This window comes from Berghia stephanieae, chromosome 2 (genome assembly GCF_034508935.2).
Source record: "Berghia stephanieae isolate SIO BIC M18660-M18661 chromosome 2, UCSD_Bste_1.3, whole genome shotgun sequence".
Taxonomy (NCBI): domain Eukaryota; kingdom Metazoa; phylum Mollusca; class Gastropoda; order Nudibranchia; family Aeolidiidae; genus Berghia; species Berghia stephanieae.
In genome coordinates this window covers 110,831,888-110,854,286 of record NC_088361.1, presented here as the reverse complement: position 1 = coordinate 110,854,286, position 22,399 = coordinate 110,831,888, and the positions used below count along the sequence as shown (strand labels likewise).

The 22,399-nt window shown below is 34.4% G+C and overlaps 1 protein-coding gene across 2 annotated transcripts in view; it reads right to left on the bottom strand.

The window, feature by feature from the left end:
* Positions 1-18,763, bottom strand: part of LOC144966230 (peptidyl-glycine alpha-amidating monooxygenase A-like) — a 51,166-nt gene extending 32,403 nt beyond the window's left edge. The window contains exons 1-5 of one of the 2 annotated variants that reach the window (XM_078902411.1): positions 18,643-18,763; positions 9,528-9,680; positions 8,447-8,501; positions 4,777-4,870; positions 3,937-4,022 (exon numbers count right to left, since the gene is read on the bottom strand). In XM_078902411.1, coding sequence (XP_078758537.1) covers positions 3,937-4,022; positions 4,777-4,870; positions 8,447-8,501; positions 9,528-9,659 — 367 coding nt within the window. In that variant the 5' untranslated portion in view covers positions 9,660-9,680; positions 18,643-18,763. The remainder of the gene's footprint in view (positions 1-3,936; positions 4,023-4,776; positions 4,871-8,446; positions 8,502-9,527; positions 9,681-18,642) is intronic. The other variant, XM_078902412.1, reaches the window with a different exon arrangement.
* Positions 18,764-22,399: the final 3,636 nt, after the last annotated feature.

The following is a 22,399-nucleotide window of genomic DNA, read 5'->3' as shown; positions in this document are numbered from 1 at the left end:
AGTCTCATCCGGACACAAGCACAAAATCCAACAAAGAGGAATACACTCAAATGCTTACATTATACATTGAAAATGACAATTATAATAATACATAACAGAGAGATGATTTACAAGGAAAAAAAACATCATCTCCCAAAACAATAACTATGCATTTGACTGTTTCCCTCCGAGCTAGGACTCCGGCCAGGGCCAGGATAAAACCAAGTAATCTCATTCCAAGACAAAGACAGAAAGCATGTTGGAAAACAGTTATAAGGGGATAGAAGACACAGTATATACCCCCCTGCCCACTATGGGAGGTCAGGAACCCCACCCAGAAAAAGTCCATGGGTTTTGACTGATATCAGGAATGACATTGACCCGAGAGCTGAAAGACAAGAAGAGTCTACGAGGTCTTTCCTCAGGGTCAATAAATTACCGATTTCAGTTTTAAAACCGGATTCTATCATCTTAATTTCATATCTAAGACAATTTAAGAATACAAAATGGTAAAATGAATGAAATATAAAACCAAAAATTATTTGTTTGCGTTTGCCCACCACATCATCAATCGGTCAGATGTCATTTTTCATTTGACACACATTTCAGTGGACAAAGAGAGAAAGGGTGTTATAATATAATATTATATCATTTCATTGAAATAAAAGCATAAAGTGAAAATACTCACCTGCCTGAAACTGGTTATGGTAAAAAAGTAATGATCAAAGACAAAAATTTCTAATCACCTCAAAATTTTATGCCAAATATTTATATTTTCACTATTAAAACAGAGATGGCTGAGTGACTCCGTATACTAGCAGGGGGCTGGGTTTGAGTCCCACTGATGGCAACTCGTATTTACCTTCAGCATAAAACATTTCCCCATTTGCTCATTTTGCAGCACTGCAACGGTGCTGATGCCTGGGTTATCTAAGTCTCTATCCAAATACATTGTAAAGTAAAGGGAGTCCCATATGCGGCTATGTGGTCTTGTGCTATGACACTTGCATTCAAATTGGAAAATCCAAGGTTCGAGTCCTGCTTTCAGAGGCACATGGTTCAGTCCTTGGAAAAATGTTCTCTCACTGTACTCAGGTGTAAAATGAATACCTGGCCGTTAACAGCATTGCCTTTGTCAAAATAAAAATTGTAATATCGCTAATAGATGTCATGTCTCATCTTTCATGTTAAATGTTGCTGGTGGCTTGGGATCCCTTGTAAAGCGCTTTGAGCTTGTTTAGTTGATATTGCGCTATAAAAATGCTCAAGTTTTTTGTGTGTGTTTTGTTTTTGTAAACGTGTATTGGAGATTGCGCGTTTTATAGAAGGCGCGTCCTGAGTCAAAGACACAATGTGATCTGGGTGATCAGTTCTTTTCCACGTTGCCTTTAAAGAGAACACCTGTTGGGCGTACAGATTGGACAAGATTCAGGACCCAGTCTTGTCTTTCAGTTATTTTGGGGAGGCATTCCGTCGAGTCCTTCAGATAAACGAACTGATTCAAAACACTGCTAACCCTAATAGACAAAAAAATAAATAAATATGCCTTTTTTTTCTGTTACAATTTACTACACGGTTAGCAGCATTTTGAGACTAGATAGGTAGCTAGTTCTACCCGGAGTTTTTTCGTTTTGTTTTTTTGTTGTTATTTTTTTCTATTAAGGTTTGTAGCATTTTGAATCAGTCTCTTTACCTCAAGGACAGTATAGAAGGCCTCCCATATTTTGTGCTAGCACCTAGTACTAGGCAATATTAAACTTCCTTATTGTTGAAATAAATAATAACGTGAAGTTGAATGTAAGCTTCAATTTAATTACAAAAACAGATCAAATGAACATTTCCGGTTTCCCCTTTATCAACAAAACAGGAAGATTGAAACACCACAGCATACGCCACTACCACATCATCTCATTCATCTGTGGTGTTTCAATCATCCTGTTTTGTTGATAAAGGGGAGGACCCGAAACGTTCATTTGATCTGTTTTTGTAATTAAATTGAAGCTTACATTCAACGTCACGTTATTATTTATTTCTTCGAGCTTCGAGCAGCAACGTTTACACTTATTGTTGAAAGGAAAATGTGTGCTAATTTGGTGTAAAATCTGTCGGACATCGCACAAACTAGTTTTGAGACTTGAGCGAATAAAGGATAAAAATCGTTGTCTGTGATTTTCGCTTTTCAGATCATAGTTTTTATTATCCATCCAACTACAATCTCACGAAAGGACTTTATAACTTAAAGCTTATAGTGCGGCTATGTGGTCTAGAGGTATGACACTCGCTTTCGGATCAGAAGATCCTGGGTTCGAGCCTCGCTCGGCGCATAGTTGAGTCCTTGGAAAAGGCTCTTTACTCACATTCTCTCACCGTACTCATGTGTAAAATGAGTACCTGGCCCTTGTAAAGCGCTTTGAGCACATTTAGTGGATATTGCGCTATATAAAAGCTCAATTTTTTAATTTATTTTTTTTTCTTATAGATAATTTAATTAATTTTTATTTTTTCTGAGCTATTTCGAAGAGAAATTCCTTCAAAATTGACCTAAAATCTGCGTCAAAGGTAGAGAATTTCAATTTAGCGCTGAGAATCATTTTTTTTATAACCAAACCCAAACATATTACACATCAATCTTATTGTGATCGTTTGATCGTTGAATTACAAGTCATTGCCCAAGAACACGAGCTTCCATTGAGTTAGTGTAACGACTGTGAATAACTATAAACAAAACGAGTAATGCGATATACAACAAGTCCAACATTCCATTTACTGTTCTGTGTCAAATATTGTGTCATCTATAAAATCATGCAACTGACGCATTTGTTTGGGTTTTTTTATCAATTTTATATCATAATTTACAACACATGATATCTAAAAGTCATTATCAATATCAGAAAACAAAAATAAAATCAACAAACGACATAGTAACTAAGAGTAATAATATGTGCGGCTATGTGGTCTTGTGGTATGACACTCGCTTTCAGTTCGGAAGGTCCAGGGTTCGAACCTCGCGCTCGGCGCATAGTTGAGTCCTTAGAAAAGGCTCTTTACTCACATTCTCTCACCGTACTCAGGTGTAAAATTAGTAACTGGCCGTTACCAGCGGTGTCTTTGTCCGAAAAATTGTAATACGGCCTAACAGGCGTCATGTCCCGTCCTACATGTTAAATATTGCTGTTGACCAGGGACCCCTTGTAAAGTGCGTTGAGCACATTTAGTGGATATTGCGCTATATAAAGCTCAATTTTTATATTAATTATTATTATTAAGAGTAATGAGAGGGCAATTGGCCAGTGAGGATGGAGCCACACAAGTACCTTCTCTTTCTCCTAAATTATCATGTTACGTAATCATGCAGGCATAGGGGGTGGGGGTGGGGAAATTTGTCCAGAAATGGGACCCCTATTCGAATATGAATATGTAGTAATATTTGATTCAAGTTTTTCCGACATCCAACGGAGTTTGCCAGATCACACCACACAAAATGTCCACCCAGGAAATAAAATATTGGAAATAAAGCTATGGCTATACGAAGCTAAAGAGGGTTCGAAGTGGACGCCACTCAGGTCTTTGTTATTGTTTTTTGCCATCCGCGTTTATGAGTAATTCTCACTAAACTGTATTAACCTGACTATAAACGATCGTGGTTACACAATGTTTTGTACGTTGGTCCGTTATACTTCCGGATGGCAATGTTGTGAACTCCTTATCCAAGCGTATACTATCTATAGCAATATCAAGGTAACATTAAAAACATACAGATGGAACGAAATGGACACCACTCAGCATGATTACTTCTCACTAAATAATAATATCAATCAGACTTTAAACGTTTGAAGTTACACATAAATTTTATGTGTGGTTACTTTATATTTGGCTGGCAGATGTTGTGAGTATTTTAACTAAATACATAGCATCAACACATTTTAATTTATTTATTTTTTTTTAAAGAGCAATTACCTTTGGGCAACACTGTGGGAGGGGCATTTTTAGCCCAGGCAAACATGATGGTTTGATCTCTGCCTTGACAAATAGGTGGGCAATCCCTGAAACAAATTTTAAAATAATATAATAATAATAATGGTAGGGGAGGTGATAGAGCAGGGATGAGAGGGAGAGGGGGAGAGAGAGAGGGGGAGAGCAGGGATGAGAGGGAGAGGGGGAGAGAGAGAGGGGGAGAGAGAGAGAGAGAGAGAGAGAGAGAGAGAGAGAGAGAGATGTTTGTTTGTTTTTAAGGGTTTTACGACGCTTGCAACACATTTAGATTATATCAGGGCCAGTAAAAAGGTAGAAAATGGGATAGTAAAAAGTTCTAGAATTACAATGAAAGCACCCAAGAAAAAGTAAGACATAAGAGAACTGGAAACAAATAGGGATCAGATGTAGATTCCAAGAGCATACCACCAATGTACTTAATTTGAGATCACCTAAAGTCTCATCCGGACACAAGCACAAAATCCAACAAAGAGGAATACACTCAAATGCTTACATTATACATTCAAAATAACAAATAAAATAATACATAACAGAGAGATAATTTACAAGGAAAAAAATATCACCTCCCAAAACAATAACTATGCATTGACTGTTTCCCTCCCAGAAAGCATGTTGGAAAACAGATATAAGGGGATAGAAGACACAGTATGGACCCCCCTGCCCACTATGGGGGAGAGAGAGAGAGAGAGAGAGAGAGAGAGAGAGAGAGAGAGAGAGAGAGAGAGAGAGAGAGAGAGAAAAGAACGACCAAAGAATGACAGTAATTCAAGCAAAGGTAGGCAACCAATCGCGTGCAGCACCTACCAATAATCTCCACTGTGTGGAAATGCAGGTCCATTACATCCATACATCAGCATGTGGTGAGCTGTGGACGCCTCGGCCATTGCCTGGAATTTATCTTGTAGAAACAAGCAAGGGAAAATGGGATGACAGAACAAACAACAAAAGAAAAGAAATGAAATAAATGGATAATACATAAATAAATAAATAAATATATTTTTTAAAATAATAAATAAATAAATAAAAATAAACATATAAATGAATAAATAATAAATAAATATATAAATAAGTAAATAGATAAATAAATAAATAAATAAATAAATAAATAAATAAATAAATAAATAAATAAATAAATAAATAAATAAATAAATAAATAAATAAATAAATAAATAAATAAAAAATAAATAAATAAATACATTTTTTAAATGAATGAATAAATATTTAAATAAATAGAGAAATAAATAAATAAATATATAAAACAAAAGATCATATTAGGAGAAAACCCTCACACGTGTAATAAGTACATACAATACAAGCAGCATTTTTCTATCACCGAGCACATTTATTATGGATATTGCACTAGATATATAAAAGCTCAGGATAATTTTTTTTTTAAAACGCTATTTGTGTCCTATTGAAGAAAACATTGAGATGGAATGTAAGTTTAAATTTAAAGCATAGACACGGTACCAATTTGATATTATACAATACTAGCCGCTAACCCTGACCCAGGAAAATGCTTCTTAAACCATGTAAGAATTGATTCATGATAATAGTGCGTGAAAATAAAAGCAAATGTGTTTTATTTTTTTTGTTTTGTAAGACATGTCAGTCGCTAAATAAATCTGATTTAAATAGATAGAATTTGCAGCCAAACTTCGATTAGTTTCAGATCCTACTACCGCCATGTTGACACACTCAACCCTATCATGTTACCATAAAAAAAAATAATAAAAAGATGGCTGCGATGCTTATTTGAATCATCTAGATCATTATTTTTGTCTTGCCTGTCTGAGAAACACAAGTAATCCACTATTTCTCCCTGAGATGAGATTCTGAAGCAAAATTCTCAAGACCGAATGAACCAAGCCGATTGAGGTGCGCTGTAACTTCATAAATCACCATCTTAAATTATTGTTGTCCAAAGGGACGTAAATCTTCCAGCGTAATAAATAATGTAAAATAATTGAATGGATCAATGAGTTACTGTAACGGATGTAAATAGTTAATATTCAATAAGATTGTCAATAAATTCAGATAGGTAGAGTCGCATTGAAAACAATGCATGATTGGACGGATCTGCCCAACTCCTGGAATTTTAGACATGCACAGACTCTGGTTGCTTGTTTATCGTGTGATGTTTACATGTGCACCTGTTATAAATGTAAATCCTTTCAACAGGAATTCCCCTCCCCCTAGTGGCATGTTGGCCTCTGAGCAAAAGTACAATCCATACATCACTAGCCAGTGAGATGATTTACAAGACAAAAAAATATCCTCTCCCAAAACATACATTTGACTGCTTCCCTCCCGGCCAGGGCCAGGACAAAACCAAGTAATCTCATTCAAAGACAGAAAGCATGTTGGAAAACAGATACAGGAGGATAGAAGACATGGTAAGTGCCTCCCTGCCTAGTATGGGAGGTCAGGAGCCCCATCCAGTAACTGTCAGCTAAGCACATCAGATCATATTTGTCCTGTGTAATTATCTCAACTGTTCATTTTACACCCTTGTCTAAATTCAATTTATGTCTTGGATTTATTGATTTTTTATCAAGCCATCCCAATTAATTAAATAAATAAGCATTGCTAAAAATTAAAATTGAACAAGATTTAAAATAGAATTAATATCAGTTGGACATGTCAAAATTTTAAAAAATAGTTTTTAATCATTATAATAAATCAACATGCTTTTGGGGTTCTGTTTCTGGCAAAGGCCCATCAATATTTTTCTTTTAAATAAGAAAAAAAAAATGAACAATTATACAGAGTATTTCCACAGATTTACTGTGCTCAATGATTTTCACAATGATTTTTTAACAATCATAGAAAGGGAATATAAATGTAAAATGGTGGGGCAGGGGGGGGGGGGGGGCTCATACCAGAGCAATGGCAAAAATCCAGCAAAGAAATGGGTCAGAAAACAAAGAGAGACAGAACAGAAGAGAGTTGTTGATAGTTCAGTGGGAAGGAGAAATGTCGTCAAGTGTCAATCCTGGGCGCCTTTAAAGTTTTTGTGGCCCCTCTGATCATCTAAAGAGTCATTGGGTAGCTGGGTTTGTTAGATCTGGTGGAAAGTACCTTGCAATAGATCAGACTGTACTTTTATCCAACAGACAGTTCCCATGCACTGACATAAAACTCCCAGCTGCAAGACACCTTCCCATAACCCAGTCCGAAATTTCAAATTTCCAGCTGTGACATTTCAATCCTTGTAAGTTACAACTAAATATCAATGTCAATATAATATCATTTTTAATCAATGCTTTATCTATAATATGGCGTTAATTTTTTTTTTTTTCAACAGAGGTTGGGTATATTTATTACCTTACAAATGAGTGTCGAATGTGTGACTGGCAACAGGTGCTTTCGGCATTGCACATGCTTGGAATTTGAATCAATGTGTCAACAAAAATCAATACACATATGGTGCGTTTGTTTTCTTAACCAATCCTTGTTTTAGGTAAATAAACCATACACTAACACATCAAAATAATACTAAGCTGCTAGAGGCTGTGGACTGTAAAAAGGATTACGCAAAAATGAATAGAAGGGCTTCAAGAAAAAAAAGAACAAAACACCAAGCATGGAATTTTTCAGGCTAAAAACCGTTCTTCAGCCAAAAAAAAATAAAAATAATAATTAAATTGAGTTTTATATAGCGCAATATCCACTAAATGTGCTCAAAGCGCTTTACAAGGGGCCCATGGTCAACAGCCACGTTTAACATGTAGGACGGGGCATGACGCCTGTTAGGTGATATTACAATTTTTTGGACAGAGACAACACTGTTAACGGCCATGTACTCATTTTACACCTGAGTACGGTGAGAGAATATGAGTAAAGAGCCCCTTTCCAAGGACTCAACTACGCGCCGAGCGCGAGGCTCGAACCCAAGACCTTCCGATCCTAAAGCGAATGTCATACCACTAGACCACATAGCCACACAACAGCAAAAAGCAATGAGAACATAAATTCATAACTGTTTTTTGTTGTTTTTTTCGCAATGTATTTATGTTTTCATTGGGTTTTTTTTTTGTTTTGTTAGCTGTAGACGGGGTTTTTTTTATTTTTGTGCGGCTATGTGGTCGAGTGGTATGACACTCGCTTTCGGATCGGAAGGTCCTGGGTTCGAGCCTCGCTCGGCGCATAGTTGAGTCCTTGGAAAAGACTCTTTACTCACATTCTCTCACCGTACTCAGGTGTAAAATGAGTACCTGCCCGTTAACAGCGTTGTCTTTGTCCGAAAATTTGTAATATCTCCTAACAGGCCGCATGTCCCGTCCTACATGTTAAATGTTGCTGTTGACCCCTTGTAAAGCGCTTTGAGCACATTTAGTGGATATTGCGCTATATAAAAGCTCTATTTTTTTTATTTTTTTTTTTGAGCCCAAAACATTCTGTGTTTGGCATTTGGTTCTTTTTTTTTTTTTAAGCTATCATATTCATTTTTTGGTTATTACTCATCACTTACATATGTAAGCTTCGTCGTACTCTACGTGGTAGGCGGAGCACAGGTAGGAGTCGGGCTGTGGATGAAGGGGAGAGAACTTGACAACTCAATGAAATCATCCAAGCAATGACTAGTGATTTTTTTTTTTAATAATAATAAAAATGCAAATTGTTGAGTATATTAATATTATAGTTTTTACTAGGACAACAAAACAAGAGCACTGAGTTCACTTGTTGACCCGAGCATTTATTTAATCTAAATCATTTATTTGTTTGTTTGTTTCTGTAGTAATTTATCCATTTATTTATTTATCTTTTAAACTTTAAATTGTCATGTGGATATAACTGTTTCCATTAATTTCATGATTTTGTAGACTGGTTTGTAAATGTTGACCAGTAAAATGCATGACATCTGAAACAATGTAAAATCATAATTTATCAGAGACTAATGTATGCTTTATTATCTAGACTGACGCCATAAAAATGGGAGTGTCACCAAAATTTCATGCAACTGAGCACAGGTGTCAAAATATGACACGAGACATGACAGTGATTTTTTCACGGACCCACCACTTGACCTGAGCTTTTACCAGAGGAAAATGTTTAACAGGACAAAATCACTGGAAAATTACTGAGAAAATCCTAAAATCCCAGAATTCTACGGATCCGCAGAAGACTATCCTCATTGGTCCATGTCAATACATTAACTCTCTCCTTAGCGACAATTCTCAAAACTTTTATTAGAATCTCATACATACCCAATACATAAATTAAATTATTAAACTCAAATTTAAGCGCACAAAGTGCATGATATACATAATTTTGTAGATCAAAACAAGCTTTACAAAACAGTTTTAAGTTCTTGTAAATATAACGACACCTTTTCTTTAAATATCTGAGTCAGAGAAATGTTGGTTGTATCGTAACGACATAATTTTGTAGATCAAAACAAGCTTTACAAAACAGTTTTAAGTTCTTGTAAATATAACGACACCTTTTCTTTAAATATCTGAGTCAGAGAAATGTTGGTTGTATCGTAACGAATGTGACGATTTTTCTATAGGTGGTAAGGAGATGGTTAAATTACACATAAAATGACTGACCGTGGAAGGCTTGGCACCTCGCATGAGGATGTTCCATTCTGTAGGTTGAGTAGGAATATTTTTGCTGGTCACTGAGACAGTCACCAGGAGCAATGCAACAAAATGTCCAAAATTTCTTCTCAAAGGTTCCATTTTACTGCAGGGTGTGGGTCTCTGCAAACAGAAACAATAACGGGATATACAGATGTATGTATGTGACTGTGTGTGCACTCGTGTATACATTTAGTGAATTGTGTGTGTGTGTGTGTGTGTGTGTATGTGTATGTGTGTGTGTGTATGTGTGTGTGTGTATGTGTGTGTATGTGTGTGTGTGTATGTGTGTGTATGTGTGTGTATGTGTGTGTGTATGTGTGTGTATGTGTGTGTATGTGTGTGTATGTGTGTGTGTATGTGTGTGTGTATGTGTGTGTGTATGTGTGTGTGTATGTGTGTGTATGTGTGTGTATATATGTTATATGCATGTATGTATATTTAGAGTGTACATGTATATGACGTGTTTGTGTGTGTATGATTGTGTGTATTGTATATATATATACGTGTGTTTGTGTGTGTGTGATTGTGTGTATTGTATATATATATACGTGTGTTTGTGTGTGTGTGATTGTGTGTATTGTATATATATATACGTGTGTTTGTGTGTGTGTGAGTAACATATTTATGTACAGTGTGTATATGGATGTGTGAGTGTGTGTGAGTGTCTGTGTAATTGGATCCGTATGAGCTTTTGTTCGTATGTCTGAATCTCCAGTGTGTAATGTTTTTTACTGATGGTCACTGTGAAGCGATTCGAAGCTTCGGCATAAGCGCTATATAAATGTACATTTATTATTATTAATATTATTATTTTATTATCATTATTATTATCATTTTATTATTATTATTATTATTATTACTATTTTATTATTATCATTATTATTATTATTATTATTATTTATTATTATTATTATTATTATTATTATTATTATATTATTATTATTATTATTATTATTATATTATTATTATTATTATTATTATTATTATTATTATTATTATTATTATTATTATTATTATTATTATTATTATTATTATTATTATTATTATTATAAAAAATAAAATTACATCAATATTTTGTTAAAATTATCTTGAGCTTTTTTATATGGTTTAATATAAACACCAATAGGCGAGGTGACCAAGTGGTTAAGGCATTTCACTGCGACCCAGTTGGTACCAGTGTTCGAGTCCCACTTCAGGCACTTTTGTTTTATTCATTGGGCAAGATTATTGACCTCCAATTTGCTCACTTTGGATAACATGGGAGATTCCTGTTCACATCAGACATCTTGATTGATGGATTATTATCTACATTCCTTCAGAAGGGCATAACTTTTCTTTTATTTCTTAAAAAAATATACACTACATGTGCTCTAAACACTTTACAAAGGGTCAAAAGCAAACACAGGTTTGCCAATTCAGGAGGCAAAACATATTGACACAAACACATTGACACAAACACATTGACACAAACACATTGACCGACCCCTTTTCTGAGTGCTGAATTCCTGTAAAAAGACATTATGTAGTTACTTTTTCCAGTGTAAAAAAAAATTAAAAAATTGAGCTTTTATATAGCGCAATATCCACTAAACATGCTCAAAGCGCTTTACAAGGGGTCCCTGGTCAATAGCAACATTTAACATGTAGGACGGGACATGACGCCTCTTAGGCGATATTATAATTTTTCGGACAAAGACAACTCTGTTAACGGCCAGGTACTCATTTTACACCTGAGTACAGTGAGAGAATGTGAGTAAAGAGCCTTTTCCAAGGAATAAACTATGCACCGAGCGCGAGGCTCGAACCCAGGACCTTCCGATCCGAAAGCGAGTGTCATACCACTAGACCACATAGCCGCACGTGTAGCAGGTGAATGGAAAATATACTGAAGGTTTATAACATACTACTGAGTTCCTTAAATAAATATCTGAAAAATTGGCTACATTCTTGCAAACAATACCACTAACATTCAAGATGGAACACGACAGCCTTATGGGGCTATCATAATAAAAAAATTTTTTTTCCCAGAGACAAAGCTGTTACTGGACTATGATGAGGACATGTGACGCAACACTTATCTGTTCATTTTAAGCTTCTCCATACCTGCCAACCCATGGTGAAAAAAAAATAGGATGGTTCTTCAAAAAAAAAAAAAAATAGGAGTCTAAGGAAAAAAAAATAGGGGTAAGCAATGTTAAGAGGAAAAAAAATAAATAAATTTACCCTAGGCATTGCGGCGCAAGCATCTATAAATAGATCTATAACCCGCAAACAACAATTGTTGGGGTAGACTGGCTGACAAATCGTATGAGGTATGATGGATGTGCCAAGGTGAGGTCTGAATAATTATGTAGTAATTGTAAATGACAATCCTTTCCTTCAGTCAGGGAGAAAACAAAACTCATTCTATCAATATAAAATAATACAGGCAAACAGGTGGCTTCCACTGATATATTTTTTTTTTTCAATTAATTAATTTAAAAATCGGAGTTTCCCAAAATCCGGCAAGGTGAGGTAAAATCAAGAAAAAATCGAGGTAAATCCGATATTATCGGGGTACTTGGCAGGTATGGTTCTCCACCCTCACCCCCCCCCCCTCCCCAAAAAGGAAAAAAAATAAATATCCATCTAATCAGCTCTACGGCAGTCAGTTATCCATGAAATTTGAATGAAACCATCACAAAGGCTATCCACGCAAACCAGTCTAGTGGTTAAAATCGTCTCTTTATTGTCAATTGTGAAAAATTTATAAATTCTAATTTTATACACATAACAATAACCTTCGAGTTGTGATTTAATCAGTGTGATGATGTAAATACTAATAAAAGTACTAACTGGTTACAATTTCATTTCAAAATATCACTAAATGGACTAAAAAAGAAAACTTGGAGCTTTTATATAGCGCAATATCCATTAAATGTGCTCAACGCGCTTTACAAGGGGTCCCTGACCAACAACAACATGTAACACGTAGAATGAGACATGACACCTGTTAGGCAATATTACTATTTTATTCCAACAGAGACAATGCTGTTGATTGCCAGGTACTCATTTTACACCTAGATACGATGAGAGAATGTGAGTAAAGCGCCTTTTCCAAGGACTCAACTTCGCGCCGAACGAGGCTCGAACCCAGGACCTTCCGATTCGAAAGCGAGTGTCATACCACAAAACCAATAGCTGCACAAATACTAACTAAATGACGAAACATGCTAATGACAGAGGCATAAAATTGTTTACTTTCTATGTGGTATTTATTTGTACAAACAGCTGTTGGCGTCGCTATGGCCATTATGGATAGAACAGTCTGTTATTCTATTTCATTACTCTTACTGTCTAACCATTGGTTACATGGTGGCCACAAAAAAACAAGTTATCTCCAGGGAACATTGAAAACTGGTGATCATGGAAACATGTTGTCATGTGTGTGTGTGTGTGTGTGTGTGTGTGTGAGTGTGTGTACGTACATACTTGCATTCATGGATTCATACACACATACACCTTTGTGCTATCATAATGATATGCCTTTCTTTTTTTTTAGATAAGTTAAATAAGTTTGAGTGTGTGCGAGTGTGTTTGTGTATGTGGATTCGGGTGTTGTTTCAAACATATCTGTCTTTGCATCAATATGCTGTAGAACAAAATGAAAAACTGCTTTCATTGACAATAAAGATATTATTATCATCATTATTATCATTAATATCATTATTATTATTATTATTATTATTATTATTATTATTATTATTATTATTATTATTATTATTATATTATTATTATTATTATATTATCATCATTACTTCTATCATTATTATTATCGTTGTTATATATTATATTATTATTAGTTTATTATATATATAGTGTAGTAGTAGTAGTAGTAGTAGTAGTAGTAGTAGTAGTAGTAGTAGTAGTAGTAGTAGTAGTAGTAGTAGTAGTGTAGTAGTAGTAGTAGTAGTAGTAGTAGTAGTAGTAGTAGTAGTAGTAGTAGTAGTAGTAGTAGTAGTAGTAGTAGTAGTAGTAGTAGTAGTAGTAGTAGTAGTAGTAGTAGTAGTAGTAGTAGTAGTAGTAGTAGTAGTAGTAGTAGTAGTAGTAGTAGTAGTGTAGTAGTTAGTAGTAGTAGTAGTAGTAGTAGTAGTAGTGTAGTAGTAGTAGTAGTAGTAGTAGTAGTAGTAGTAGTAGTAAGTAGTAGTAGTAGTAGTAGTAGTAGTAGTAGTAGAGTAGTAGTAGTATAGTAGTAGTAGTAGTAGTAGTAGTAGTAGTAGTAGTAGTAGTAGTAGTAGTAGTAGTAGTAGTAGTAGTGTAGTAGTAGTAGTGGTAGTAGAGTAGTAGTAGTAGTAGTAGTAGTAGTAGTAGTAGTAGTAGTAGTAGTAGTAGTAGTAGTAGTAGTAGAGTAGTAGTAGTAGTAGTAGTAGTAGTAGTAGTAGTAGTAGTAGTAGTAGTAGTAGTAGTAGTAGTAGTAGTAGTAGTAGTAGTAGTAGTAGTAGTAGTAGTAGTAGTAGTAGTAGCAGTAGTAGTAGTAGTAGTAGTAGTAGTAGTAGTAGTAGTAGTATCGTTAATCTAAACAATCAAAGATCTTCACCTTGTCTATAACTGAGCAATGAGGTCGACGGTTTAACCATAGCATCTCTCATTCCCATATATTTTGTTTTTCTCTAGTCATTGTGAGCAACAAATAATTAATGAGAGCGCAGGTATTGATGTAATGATTTGCTTTGGTGTAGCATGTAGCATTGATTGTAGCATTGTCATATGATTGCCTAAATAAGCTCAGAAGACACCAGCAAAGCATCATTTTTCAACTAAGAACACAACACATACCGCTCAACAACCATTTAAGCAAAATTACAAAAGACACATCCCCTTCCTGCCCCTATGTCAACACCCCAATGAAACAGTAACACACCACTTGGTTGAATGTCAACCTCTTGAAGACCTGAGATGCACATTTCTCCCAGCAAATCCAAGCATCAGTAACAACTTTATAATAGTCACCTGGAACAACTACAAAAGACGTCTAACTTCTACGTCATGGCACAAGACCGAAGGGCTAGAGCTCAGGTGGTCGCTGGTTCGGATAAGTAAGTAAGTAGCATTGTCGTATAGAGCTCAGGTGGTCGCTGGTTCGGATAAGTAAGTAAGTAGCATAATCGTATATGATGTTTTGTGATGAAATAGTATGAATGTGGCTTAGGTTCATTTGCTCTCCTTTTGAGATAGGGGTGATAGACAATAAGTGTAACAATAGGAAACTCACTGGAAACAAAGTAAACCCAATGGAGCAAATCGCTGTATGCTTATGAGAAATCTCAATGAAAACAAAGCCTCTGAACCAGACTGCATGTCAGCAAAACTTTGTTTTGTTTTTGTTTTTAAGGGTTTTACAGCGCTTGCAACACATTTAGGTTACATCAGCGCCAGTAAAAAGGAAGAAAATGGGATAGTAAAAAGTTCTAGAATTACAAATAAAACACCCAAGAAAAAGTAAGACATAGGGGAACTGGGAACAAATAGGGATCAGATGTAGATTCCAAGAGCATACCACCAATGTACTTAGTTTGAGACCACCTATAAGTCTCATCCGAACAAAAGCACAAATTCCAACAAAGAGGAATACACTCAAATGCTTACATTATAAATTCAAAATAATAAATATAATAATACATAACAGAGAGATGATTTACAAGGAAAAAAATATCATCTCCCGAAACAATAACTATGCATTTGACTGTTTCCCTCCCAGCTAGGGCTCCGGCCAGGGCCAGGACAAAACCAAGTAATCTCATTCCAAGACAAAGACAGAAAGCAAGTTGGAAAACAGACATAAGGGGATAGAAGACATAGTATGTACCCCCCTGCCCACTATGGGAGAGCAAAACTTTCATAACAGTTCTGTAACGAACAAGCTCCCATCTATACATTCTTCTGCCAAGTCTCCTTGATAGACATGAATAGTAATAATATTCCATGGAAAGTATCAAATGGATAAAAATTCAACTTTTTGCGGATGATAGCCTTCTTCTTTACAGGTAAATTCAAACATCAAAAGATTACAATATGCTACATACAGACCTGGACAGACTACAATCCTGGAAGAGGAAAAATACTGGAAAATGGAAAATGGAAAACGGAAAATGGAATCCACCAAAAAGAAATACCAGATAATTCGTATCACAATCAAAAAGAAAATAATTAGAGAGGAAAAATTGGAAAGAAAAGAAAAAAAAAATTAAAAAAAAAATTGATCTTTATATTGTGCAATATCCACTAAATGTGCTCAAAGCGCTTTACAAGGGGTCCCTAGTCAACAGCAACATTTCACATGTAGGACGGGACATGACGCCTGTAAGGCGATATTACAATTTTTCGGAAAAAGACAACGCTGTTAACGGCCAGGTACTCATTTTACACCTGAGTACGGTGAGAGAATGTGAGTAAAGAGCCTTTTCCAAGGACCCAACTATGCGCCGAGCACGAGGCTCGAACCCAGGACCTTCCGATCCGAAAGCGAGTGTCATACCACAAGACCACATAGCCGCACAAGCAGAATATCTTGGATTAACTCTTGACAACTAAAGGTCTTGGCAGCACCACACCCCATCGTTTGTCAAAAGGCCAATACAAAACTTGGATTCTGAAGACGAAATGTACCAAGTTGTCCAAGGAGCATCAGAGAACCCTACTATTAAGTAAAGTCTCAGACATGCCAAATTGAAAACTTCAAATTTAGTAATTTTTATGTAAATTTTTAGTAATTTGACAAGGAAATTTGTAATTTCTAAAATTGTGTATGAACAACCACAATATTATTATTATTATTATTATAATTATTATTATTATTATTATTTAGTTAAGTATTACTAGGAATAAAAAATTCGTAATTTTCCATAAAAATTCATATTTGGCCATGAAATATGTCTAAAATTAGTAAAATTACGAAAAATTTGTAAGATTCGGCAGGTATGAAGTCTTCATACCGCCAATTTTATGATATAGTGGAGCGTTTGGGTCCCAAGGAGTAAAAAGCAGATGGAACAGGTTGAGAAAGTTCAAAACAGAACATGTAAGTTTGTTTGTAACAACTACAGGAGGACCGACAGTGTCTGAACGAAAGAAAATTGCACTTAAGACTAGGACCACAGTCATCATACGTTTATTATGCTCATCTCAATTCAGTTTTCCCATCTGAATAAGGAATTTTCTTCCCTAAAAAAATATTTTAAAATTAATAGGTGTACCCCAAGGAACAGTTTTAGACCCGCTTCTTTCTTTGATAGACATTAATGATATGCCGAGTAAAGTTTCAAAGGGATCAAAAATTCGACTTTTTGAGGATATTATTATTATTATTATTATTATTATTATTATTATTATTATTATTATTATTACTATTATTATTATTATTATTATTATTATTATTATTATTATTATTATTATTATTATTATTATTATTATCATTATTATTATTATTATAATTACTATTATTATTATTATGATTATTATTATCACTATTATAATCATTATTATTATTATTATTATTATTATTATTATTATTATTATTATTATTATAATTATTATAATCACTATTATTATATTATTATTATTATTATTATTATTATTATTATTATTATTATTATTATTATTATTATTATTATTATTATTTTTATTATTATTATCACTATTATTATCATTATTATTATTATTATTATCATTATTATTATTATTATTATCACTATTATTATCATTATTACATTTATTATTGTTATAATTGTTATTATTATTATTATTATTATTATTATTATTATTATTATTATTATTATTATTATCATTATTATTATCATTATTGTTATCATCATTATCATCATCATTATTATAATTATCATTATTATTATCATTATCATCCTCATTATTCGTCAGCAGAAACATTATTATTATCATGACTTTATTTTTATAGATAAATCCATTTTCAAGAAAAGTTTTCAGATTTGTATGGTGGAACAATCAATTTTTTAACCGACTTGACCTCGGTTTTAAATTGGCTGCAGATGTCAACCTTACCAAGCTACTGGCTATACAAAGTCTAGTGTTAATTAGGAATAGGGATGCTTCAATATTGAGCTTTATATAGAGCAATATCCACTAAATGTGCTCAAAGCGCTTTACAAGGGGTCCCTGGTCAACAGCAACTTTCAACATGTAGGACGGGACATGCAGCCTGTTAGGCAATATTACAATTTTTCGGACAAAGACAACGCTGTTAATGATAGGTACTCATTTTACACCGGAGTACGGTGAGAGAATGTGAGTAAAGAGCCTTTTCCAAGGACTCAACTATGCGCCGAGCGCGAGGCTCGAACCCAGGTTATCAGCCGTCAACACAAAAGTTATTTTTATATTCGTTTTATTTCTTTTTTTTAACTTTAGTTTTCATTTATTTTTCTATTCTTCAATTTTCTCTTAGTTTCAATAATTAATTTACTTTTGAGAAGGAGGGGGGGGGGGACAGGGTAATATTGTTACAAAGCCCTTTTTTTTAAAAAGGGAAAGAAAAAAAATTAAAAAATAAAAGAAGAACGCAACAAAACCAAACAAATATATATAAATAGTGGAAAAAAAAAAACTCGCCTCTTCAACATAAATAAACAGTTTCATAAACGAAAATATGGTTTTACGCCGGGAAGTCAAAATCTTGGTTTCCCTACCTAGCCAATTCTGGACAGTTTGGCTAGGGACAGACATATTTTTTGGTCTCCCTAGCCTCTACCAAATATAAAACATAATAAATGCAAGACATTTTCATTTTCTTCCATGCTATTCAGAATAAAAACTGTTTTGCAGTTTAATCAAATATTATGCGGATGGACATCGGGGTTACTTAGTGTGGCACTGTGTCATCTCCGTGGTTTAGATAACCGATAACCACCATTCAAGGCTCTGACTCGGTAATCCGGTAAGAAAGCAAAAATCAAAGTGAACCATATTTTTTGGAAGCTCGATTCGATGCAAAGAATTCAATCCTCAACAGAACAACACACCGGATAAAATCATTAAAACGGTTATAAAATACGACCCCCGCTTTTATTGTTACCTTGAAATGTAAGAAAATACTCCTTTCGTGTTATCGGTCAAGCTAATGGAACTGTTTATGACACGGGTCCTAGTCGATTTGTTTACTTACATACACAGCCATTTTGTTACAAATGAAACGGAAACATACCCCCCAAATGAATATGTATGTGTGTGTGTGTGTGTTCGCCTTCGTTTGGGTTCGTTATCTTATGTCTAAAATTAGCATTACAATATATCCGATCAGTCACGTATGACCAAATATTGTGTTTTTAAATGAATATGTATGAAAATGTGTCCAAAAGATTAAATTCATTCCTTGAATTTGCAGATTCGCTAAGAGATGATAATTGCAACTGTTGGGATATTGGTGGTGGTGGCGTGTTCCTCTCTCTCTCTCTCTCTCTCTCTCTCTCTCTCTCTCTCTCTCTCTCTCTCTCTCTCTCTCTCTCTCTCTCTCTCTCTCTCTCTTGTTTTTTTTTTTCTTTCTTTTCCTTTTTACTTGTTTCCAAAGGAATTTGTCTATAAGTTATAGTTTCAACGAGGTAAAAAAAAAAACAAAACAAAAAAAAAACAAATGAAAAAACAAAAAAAGAAAGATACTGCCCTGTCGCCTTGCCCCTGCCACTACCCCCACCCTCTTCCTATCATAGTAATAATCATAACTCCCCTCTACAGGAATGTGATCTCAAGTATTATACACCGTGCGTAATTGATAAGCAAAGGGTGGTCATTCTAAGATACGATGACATTATTGTGTACCCTACATCTGGGGAATGGGCGAAGGAGATTTATATTGGCCCACATGTTCATTGGCAAATAGGTGGACATGTGTTTGTATTCTTGTTCTTCTTCTCCTCCTCTTTCTTCTTTTCATAATTTTCTTCTTCTTCTTCTTTTTCTTATTATTACTATTATTATTATTATTATTATTATTATTATTATTATTATTATTATTATTATTATTATTATTATTATTATTATTATTATTATTATTATTATTATTACAGTCCACTCCGGATAATCGCAACACCTTGGGAACAACGCGCGAAAATGTTGCGATTAACCGAAGTTGAGTTTCCTGTCCACTATTGCAACATTTTACACGAATTAAATATGCTAAACTCCAACCACTTGTTGTAAACATTGTTCTTAGTCTACCACAGACTGAAGAATTTGATTGAAATAAAAACTGTATAGATTTTGTCAAGCAAAAGTAGCTTTGATTCCAGTCGACATCTTATTCAGATTGGATCAACTTTCGCTCTTTTGTTTTCAACATTTGTAAGAGTCAAAGAGATTAGCCGATATGAGAGACAGTAAGCTCTCACCAAACTCGTTGGTCACAATGCACAGTTGTCAATCCCAAAACAAAGGATATCGCTCAGTTTCTCTTTACAACTGTCATTGTCTACCTGTTGTAAAGACTATGCCCAGTCTCCTCGCCTCCTATTTAATGGCGACAAATGACATCACAAAACCCATACTCCAAAGTCTCTCCCTCTTTTGACTCTAATAGAGTGGTGACACACTACTGAAGCATTAAATTCCACTCACTCTCGATTCTTCAACCTCTCACTATTTCATCCATGATAAAATGTAATATTTTGTTTGCTTGATCTGCCACTTTTTGTGGGCGACAATTTGTTACAGTGACTTTTATAGAAAATTAATTCCGTTTCTTGGGAAATGTTCCGATTAACCGAAAGTTTCGATTATCCGGAGTGGACCGTATTATTATTTTTTTTTTTACTTTTATTATTATTATTATTATTATTATTATTATTATTATTATTATTATTATTATTATTATTATATATTATTTTAATTATTATTATTATATTACTTTTATCATATTATTATTATTATTATTATTATTATTATTATTATTATTATTATTATTATTATTATTTATTATTATTATTGTATTATTATTATTATTTATTATTATTATTATTATTATTATTATTATTATTATTATTATTATTAAAGTAAAATACTCAAACTCAGAGCAGTTGGCCGCCAGATGAAATGCACCAACACGTGAGACTATAATTAATATGATATGCTATGCAACGTTAAGCGTTAGCTATAGTCTCTTGACTGATAGCCTTTAGTCAGAACCAATTATCAAAACTGACAGTCTAAAAAACAATAACAAAGTGTTTCTTCTTCTTGAACATAGGCTTATAATAAATAATAAATAAAATTCCCTTTATTCAGCCCATAGGGGTAATAATTTGTCTTTAGGGTCTATTCCAAGGGAAGACTGGATAGCCCAGGCGTCAGCTGCAGTGCAGCGCCGCAAATTGAGCTAGGGTGATGTGACTTGCTCAAGGCCACACAACGCAGCGGCGGGAGATCGAACTCGGTACCTTTTGGGTACGAAGCAAAGACCGTACCGCTGAGCCACGCTGTCCCAACATCTGCAAACCACCTGGAGTGTATTGTCGCAGGCTTTGGCTGAAAGGATCCACAGTGGAATCCTGTTAAAGCAACACAGCCGGAATGGAAAGAGTGGTTGACTTTAACTTTATATTTTATGTTATTAAGGGTTTTACGGCGCTCGCAACACATAAGGTCATATCAGCGCCAGTAAAAAGGAAGAAGACGTGATGGTAATAAGTTCTAGAATTACATTTAAAGCACATAGGGAAAGGTAAGACAAAGGGGAATTGGTTCAAATAGGAAACAGATGTCCATTCCAAGAGCATTCTATCAAAGGACTTAGTTTGAGATCACCTAAAAGTCTTATCCAGACACAAGCACAGGTCCCACTGAGAGGAATACACTCAAATGTTTACAAATCATATGTAAAAATGAAAAGAGTAACAGTACATAACAGAGAGATGACTTACAAGGGAAAAAATATCATCTCCCAAAACTATAACTATACACTCGACTGTTTCCCTCTCAGCCAAGGACTCCGACCAAAGTCAGGACAAAACCATTCCAAGACAAAGACAGAAAGCAATTGGAAAACAGATAAGAGGGGATAGAAGACACAGAAAGTACCCCCCTGCCCGCTATGGGAGGTAGGAACCCCTCCCAATACTTTAACTTTAACAGAGCTGCCAACTTCAAATTTCAAAAATTCGTAGTTTCCAAGGGTATAAAAAGAAAAATTCACGTTAAATAGCTATACAATTAAACAATTGGCTCTCAGCAGGGCCACAAAAATGCTCCAAAATCTGAATATTATAGGATCTAAGGAGCTAAACTTTCCTTTTCAACAAGATTTATCGAGTCAAAGAGACTTGTGCAGCTCTGTAGCTGGAGCCAAAAATTCGTATTTCTACGAATATTTCATAGTAGGTCTGTCTTAAGCAAGTTTGACCTAAATCCAATATCAATGGAGCACACACAAAGAAAAGAAGGCAATGGGTCGCATATATATATATATATATATATATATATATATATATATATATATATATATATATATATATATATATTATATATAATTCTGCATATAACTCAGGAACTCATCCACACCATGTTTTTCGTTTTAGTTTTTAAGGGTTTTACGGCGCTTGCAACACATTAAGGTTATATCAGCGCCAGTAAAAAGGAAAAAAATGGGATAGTAAAAAGTTCTAGAATTACAATTAAAGCACAAAAGAAAAGGTAAGACAAAGGGGAATTGGTTCAAATAGGGAACAGATGTAGATTCCAAGAGCACACCGCCAAAGTACTTAGTTTGAGATCACCTAAAAGTCTCATCCACACACAAGCACAGGTCCCAACCAAGAGGAATGTACTCAAATGTTTACTAATCA